Here is a 7,510-nt window from a genome sequence, read left to right as displayed (position 1 = left end):
TTTTTGTTTCCACAAATACTACTTCTCTTCAAATGTAACCAGTCCACCTCAGTTAAATTTTCCAATTTTCGTACAGCAAAACCATCAAACTGCATGTTTTTCCAGTTATAAATTGAAAATGATTTAGAATATGGCAACCCCAAAACCTTAGCACACAAGCCATCGGTGAGTGGAATAGTTATGCTCTCACCTTATGATTTGTAAGGAAGGCCCACCCAGGAGTAAATTTTGTGGAGACATATTGCTCCTTCATGTAACTGGGACATACTTATGAGTATGCTGCTTGAGACATGTTGCTGGGACATGAATCAGGGACAGAGCAGAAGCAACTGTAGCAAGGACATTTTGTGGTAAACAGTCCAGTTTTGGCACATTGGTGTTAAGCTCCACAATGTCCTTGCCACATGTCCCCTACACAAAGGGAAATTCACAGGAAAGTAACATGGAAAGTATCAAAATTTTCTAGGCTGCACTCAGTTGTACAAAATTTTTAAAACTTATTTTCAATTTGCCAAGATCAGTTTTTGTCTTAGTTAATCCACTTAGACAATCAGAGTGACATTTTATAAGTTACTTTCAGAGGTAAGCAAACAGTGCAGCTTATATGGGTGTTACTCCCCTACACAAGCTTCAAAATTATGTGTCACCCCAAAATTATGATTTAGGATGGTTCAGGTATGAAATTAAACGTCTTTCACCATTATGGTATTGAAACACATGTGGTATTCAAGAATATCCTTTAAGGATATTTCTTTCAGCTTAAAATAAAGAGTAGAGGTAAAGAAGCCAAAATATTTTTTGTGCTCTAGAAGGAACTTCAGATCAAGATGAGTTCAAATTTGTTTGATTTGAAACTTCCATTTTTCTGTTGATTTGTGTAGAATGCGCTCGGGAAAGAAGGAGTCGTGTCTTAGAGTCTACATCCCTTCTCTCCCCCCAGTGTGTTCCCGAGAGCCTTAGCAATGGGCATAGGCTGCTTTTGGAAAATGTGTAGGGAGAAATTTTCTATCAAAGCACGTTCAGAAGAGCTGATATCCCATCAAGGTACCCAATGTAGATATTTACTGGGACTGGAAACAGATAACTGTAAAAGGGGAAGGAATTGTTATAATTTCGTCAAAATTGATCCCCCATCCTCGATTCCCGATTTACAATTGTTGAGTGCTGACTTTCCAGGAAACACCATTACTTCCTCTTTATTTCTTGCTCCAATCATTTCGCTAAGCAAGATTCTGTGTAACCCCAAACAACATTATGCATACAATTCTTTGAAGAAAGGAAGGAAAACGATGGCGAAAAGTTTGCCATTGGGAGTAATGCATAGAAATTGGAAGTAATGCATAGAAAGAGTATTGGGAGTAACGAGTGGTTTGGAGATCTTTCCCATCACTTTTTTAACGATGAAATTTTTCCAGACTGTCTTTAGTTCCTCTATCTCAGTATCCAACTGAAAGTAAGAAGGGCCAGCATGCACTACCGTCACTGATTATACCGTGTATATCTGTCGCTTGACTTCGCCCAGCGATAACATCCATTCGAAAATACGTTCTTAACTGCAATTTTCGTCTGTATGCTATATGCGTGGCTCATTAACCAAGAGCACAAGCACAGGGTCACTTCGATCACTCTTAAAATGGCGTTATCGGGTTGTTTTAAAGCATGGTGAAAGTTCATGCGCCCAAGGCTAACTGAATGACTAAACCCCGGCTGAAATTCCGTAGAACCCTTACAATTCCAAAAGAAAGTATTACTACCAAAGGCTGGGTAAACCATTGTTTTCGCTATTGTATTATAACGAGATATGAGGTGGAACACGGAAGTTTTGCGCTGAACTGGGCTACATATCAATATGAAAGAGAGCTGGACACTACTCTACCCAGACTCTCTCAGGTAGAATTTATGTTCCCTTCGTTTTGAGTGTCTTCGTCTGTATCAGATCGTTTTCCGTGAATTGTTAAGTGGAAAAGGTAGCTTCAGTATGTCGAAGGCTCCTCCAGGTTGGTCAAGCAAACTTTATTGACTTTAGTTCAAATTTTAGCAACAAAAGTAATTCTTGTTGTGCTTTTTGGAAGGACAAATCTTCTGCTTTCTTTGCTTATGTCATACTGCGTAAGCTTTTTAATTAGCTTAGTTGACAATATGCTAACCTTTTTGTCATTTTCGAACGAAGGTTGATTGAAGCATTGATGCTAGGAGGGATAAATCTAAGAGAAAAGGGGAAGGAATACTGTTGTTCCTTAGGAGTTGATAGTTACACGTGATACAATGATTGCACGATACAGAGTCACTAATTACATTCTGCCAATTCATTTAATTCATCGAAAGGACGTCATAGTTAGCATAACATGAGATCTGCTAATGGCGAAAAACTCCTGTTTTGTCTACATGAGAAGATTTTTTCTGTGATTTCGAAACAAGCAATATGCAATTCTTCCTAACACATCAGTAAGTGGTATGCGTCTAGCAAGGATTGAGATCTGAATAGGTTAGTCTAAGCTTGCTATGGAACTTTGTACTCGCTCATATAATTCCTCATAATGCGTAGAGCGAAAAATAAGTTTCCATAAAGATGGAGCTCTTTCAGCTGAATGACATACTCCATTTGCTAATCAAGTATTTGGGTTTTTCTGTGAGAAATGTAGCAAAAGAGGACATACTTATTGATCACTCCTTGTCTGAATATAAAATAGGTTACCATAGGTAATGGAAAATCTTGTAGGGGAATTCTGTGTGATAGCTGTTGAACTCTCTCATCTCTGAAGGTGATCAAAACCCCAAGTAACAACAAGTACTCTTTGTATCGAGACTGTCTCAAAATATCTATGTACAAATGATCTACTGTATAGCTTCTTTTCTATGTAATTTGATATGGCAAAAGATTTGAAAATATTAAATTTCCTTCTTGTTAATATTTTAATCTTTGGGTAGAAATTTCCTAAAACTACCTTCTAGAGGTAGAATTTTCAGTGTTCTCTGACTGCTAATGATTGTTCCCTGGAAAACATACAAAAAATTGCCATTCTAAAATGTGAAATGCTGTAAAATTTCTATGCTGTATATACAGTAATGTGCATTCTTAAAAGTTCAGTAATTTAGGCCAAGCAAAGTTATCAACTTTAAACATGCTTGTAGAAATTTTAATACTTTCATAGGAAGCTAATATTCTCACACCAAACACTGTCATTTCATTTGCACCACTTACATATAATTAGAGGTCCATTTTCATAAAATTAACAAAAAAAAAACTTATTTACATATTTACTTAAAAAAAGACAGCTGTAACAACTGTTATATATTAATTGTTAAGTTTGTGAATTGGCATTCTACCAGTTTAAGGTCACCTTTGTACAGGTTAATGTAACTCACTAAGGACCCTCCATTCCATAGTAAATGTCTTTTTGCATTTACTTAAGAACCTTGTATTCAGTTAAGTGTGCTGCAAAAAGGTGCAGCGTATCTTGAATTTAGGAAATAAATGAAGAATAACAAACTGTCGAACTTCCTTCTTAAATTCTCTTTTTGTTTTGATGACAGGAATGGCTTTGTAGAGGTATCCTAAAAACCAAAATATCCTAAAGCAGTTTGAATGAATCTGTGAAAATGTATATTTCTAATCTCTAATAGAAAAGACAAATCACAAAAGAGTTCATAAAAAAATTCCCATCCAAATACTGTAAATGGCAAATATAAGGATTTTTTTCCTATAATTTGGTAGGTTCATACCCAAAGCAGGGTGTAGGATACCCAACTCAGCAGCCAGCATACCCAACCCAACCTCAGCCCATGCAGTATCCACTGCAGGGACAGTTTGCAAGTGGTGCTGCAGGTGGACAAATGTATGGTGTCCCACCTCCTCCATACAGCGAAATGCCAATATCAGGACATGCCCCCCAACAAGCTCCTAGTGGAATGTACAATGTAAGTTGACAGTCAATGGTAATTAGAATACCTACCAATGTTAAACACCTATGAAAATTAGGTTTTTGAAATCTAATATTGTAAGGTTGTGTTCTGGGGTAGAGTTGACTTTGTTTACTCCATGATATGTATTTTTCGTGCTTTTGTGATCTGTTAAGTTTCCTTGAGGTGAAGTTTAGTGCCTTACATTATGTTATTTCATGTTGCACTACCCTCATTAAGTGTTAACATTTTGAAGCAAGAATTTTTTGAATGTTTATCATCATCCCTGAGCCTGTCAGACCTTGTGGTGACATAAAATTCTGGTCTATACAGCTGTGAACTCCAAACCATGAGTTTTTCAATTGTAAAACTGTAAGCTTAAGTGTTACGTACATCACAAGGAACCAGAATATGGATTTAATCTCACTTCTTTGAAGCTAAACATGATCTTGTTGACGTTGAGTATTTTACTAGACTGATAATTACATTGATGCTGCAGGGTTGGCCAGGTTTCTCTAAATCATTAATAAATTAACATCCAAATATTTAATATATTAACATCTAAATATTTAATAAATTAACATCTAAATAATAAATTGGTCTTGAAGATGCATAGTTAACTTATCAACAATTCTTAGGAATTTGAAGAAAGGAAATAGGTGAACATGGAATAGTTGGGAAACTTTTCTAATATTTTTTAGTTAAGCAATATGTAGAAGAAGGTCTGACGTAGAAGTCTGTTATGAGAAATTACCATATATGTGTTACATTGATATCTTCATTCTGCTTGTGCAAACACATACATCATGAAAGAGAGATTGCCACCAGTACATTATATATGATGTAATTTAAATTTTCCCTTGTTTAAAATTTTTTAAACCAATTTGACTTTTAACATCTCTTGTTTTAGATTTCAGTATCATATCAAACCTGTATTAAGCAGCACCATGTTAGGCAGTCACCCTGCATCAAGCAGTGGGTTGTTTAAGCCATGAAATTGTTTCCCCTTTAGTACTGTAATATTCACCTCTATTAAGCAGTCAGGCCTATTAAGGGGTTGTGGTCACTCATACTTAGTCCTAGAGGCCGTTTGTATTGTTCTCCACCAGTATAAAACAGTAAAATAATCTTTCAAGTAAAATTTAATCCATCTTTATCTCCTAAAATCTGTGTAAGTAGTATTTTTGAGCAAGTTTTTATAAATTAAGTAATCAATTACGGCAAAACATGGAGATTTCCACAATTTTTTATAATACTCCTATTCTGTGGAATCTGTATCAAGCGGTCAACCTGTATTAAGTAGGCTCATTGTCATTCCCCGTGGCCAACTGCTTAATACAGTTTTGAATAAAAGAAAAACAAAAATAAAATTGAATTTGGTCTTCAAAATTTTAAATCAAGGAAAGGTTCAAACCAAAATATACACAGTAGATAAAAATACCTCTTGAAAATTTTTTGTCCAATAATTGTGTCATGTTTATCACAAAACAGGTTACTGGATAATCATATACCATGATGATGTTAAATAACAGAACAAAGGTTCCTCCGTTACCCATTTATGTTGTAAGGAAGATTTAACCTTCAAACTTGTTTGAGGAAGAGGGAGATGTTGCCAAAAGAGAGGAACTTGCTTCTGAGAAATATTTCTTAGAAGGGGAGTGATATGGATCAGCTAATAACTTGATAGCATACACTTTGGTGTAGACTTGGTTAATAGAGTTTAATAGACTTTTGGTTGTATCCTCACTGATTTTGTTTTATTTATCTTATGAAGCCTCAACTGCAGATGCAGCAGTATCCTGGTATGACTGCTGGAGGACACTATGCCAGGCAACAGTATCCTGTGGGACAATACCCTGCACAAGTTCCCCCACAACAACTGGTCCATGGTGCCTTTGACCCAGGTGCAAGGTTTGGACCTGGATCATCAGTGAATATTCCAGTAAGAGCAAAAATTTTCAGTTTCATTATTCTTTGCTGTTTCTTAAAGGATAACTCACATTTCTCCCTCATAACCTAATTGATAGCCCTGCTTCCCTCTTACCTCCCTCTCTCCCTCCCTCTCTCCCCCCCCTCCCCCCCTTTAAATCAATCTTATAAGACTCATAATGCAGTCCAATCCATATGTAAATTGTATAGCCTCATCACAAAATTGGGTGAGTAAAGGAAGGATTGAATGTAAAGATAGGCATTTTGATGTAGTAAGTGCTGTGGAGTTCAAAGAATTAGTTCTCTGAAGAAGGTCACATGATTGTAGTAATCATGAAATTGAAGATTGAAGTTTTTTTTCAGTATAAGTGTTTGCTATTGTTTGATGGTAATAACTTGTTGAAATAAAGATTTAAAACCTCTTCTCACCACACCCTTTGCAAAATACAAAGAAGCAAATACGAAAATCATTGAACTATGGAATGGCTACTTTCTTTAGTCTGTTCCCCTCCTCCCCCCCGGGAAGTCACAGTAAGTTGTTTATCATTGTTCTGATACTCACCAAGAGATAACAAACAATTCGCAACAACACATAGGAATGTTGATGGCTCAGCAAGTAGGAGTGATGGGGACACAATAATTTAGGCTCAGTCCATGGTTGAATGAATTTCTTAGTATCTTCATCATGAATTAAGAGATTATCTTTTTTTTGTTTGACTTGACAGCCCCCTCCACCAGGATATGCTCCCAATACAGCTCAGGCATTGGCTTCTCAAGGTCAGCCTGTGAATGTTCAACAACGACAAGCTGGGTGGTTCAGTGGAGGAACAGGCGGGGGATATACCTTTTGGTAAACCTCTGTCATTCAGCTGTCTGTACTGTACTCTGCTGTTAATTAGTGAAAATCATTAGAATTTAACTCATGCTAACACAATAAGTTTCACTGAAGTCAATGTTGTCTTAATGAAGAAATCTCTGTATACCTTGACAAATTTGTTACCCAGTTCTGCTGAGTTCATTTCCCATTCTTGCTCTTGAGCATTACCTATTGAAAGAACTGGAATTAATGGTCAGCTAAAAATTCCATAGTTAAGGGCATTCAAAACCAACTACAACAGTAACAGTACAGTACAGTTTAATCGACTGGCTGAGCTATTGAAATTTTGACGAAATGTCAAGATTCTTGATATTTCATTTCAAAGATCTACCTCTGTTTCTGGCGCTCGGTTCTGTTTGTAGTCTAAACTGTTCATTTTCCTGCTGATAATGGCTTCAAGTATATCTACACTGTAGTGACATGTAAGTAGTTCAAACGCAGCAAAATAAAGAGTCATGTGACATCTTGTTTGCTGGTCAGAGGTTTAATGACTTAAATTGGATAGGGGCTAGCTCAAAAATCCCATGATGATTACTTGTTCATTATAAAACTACTTTCTTGCTTCATTTTAATACCATTTTTGTGAGCAAAAAAAGATTAATTGTTGTTGTTGTTGAAACGCATAACTTTCTGTGGTAGTTGTTGCCTTACCTTGGCCAACCTTGCACAGTTTCGTTTTAGACAATCTTGCACGCAAAGCTTATCACCAAGTAAAGGTACTGTTGGCCTGTGAAATCAAAATCACAAACATATGTACCAGCTAAACAAAGAACCTCAGCTGAATGTTCCTGTACGTACATCTGG

The 7,510-nt window shown here is 36.3% G+C and overlaps 1 protein-coding gene across 1 annotated transcript; it reads left to right on the top strand.

Moving 5' to 3' along the window:
• The first annotated feature begins 1,861 nt into the window (after positions 1-1,861).
• On the top strand, positions 1,862-7,174 carry LOC113680842 (uncharacterized). Its single transcript, XM_027197891.2, has 4 exons — positions 1,862-1,997; positions 3,716-3,918; positions 5,675-5,842; positions 6,555-7,174. The coding sequence occupies exons 1-4, from the start codon at positions 1,979-1,981 to the stop codon at positions 6,681-6,683; spliced, it is 519 nt and encodes a 172-aa protein (XP_027053692.2). The 5' UTR covers positions 1,862-1,978; the 3' UTR covers positions 6,684-7,174.
• The last annotated feature ends 336 nt before the right edge of the window (positions 7,175-7,510 follow it).

Source organism: Pocillopora damicornis, chromosome 9, assembly GCF_964200805.1.
Source record: "Pocillopora damicornis chromosome 9, jaPocDami1.2, whole genome shotgun sequence".
Classification (NCBI taxonomy): Eukaryota; Metazoa; Cnidaria; class Anthozoa; order Scleractinia; family Pocilloporidae; genus Pocillopora; species Pocillopora damicornis.
The sequence above is the reverse complement of the archived record's forward strand: the minus strand, read 5'-3'. Positions and strand labels throughout refer to the sequence as shown.

Coding starts and splice junctions, on each gene's coding strand:
- LOC113680842 (XM_027197891.2), top strand. Junction 3,919..5,674: donor CTCCTAGTGGAATGTACAAT/GTAAGTTGACAG, acceptor TATCTTATGAAG/CCTCAACTGCAGATGCAGCA. Junction 5,843..6,554: donor GATCATCAGTGAATATTCCA/GTAAGAGCAAAA, acceptor TTGACTTGACAG/CCCCCTCCACCAGGATATGC.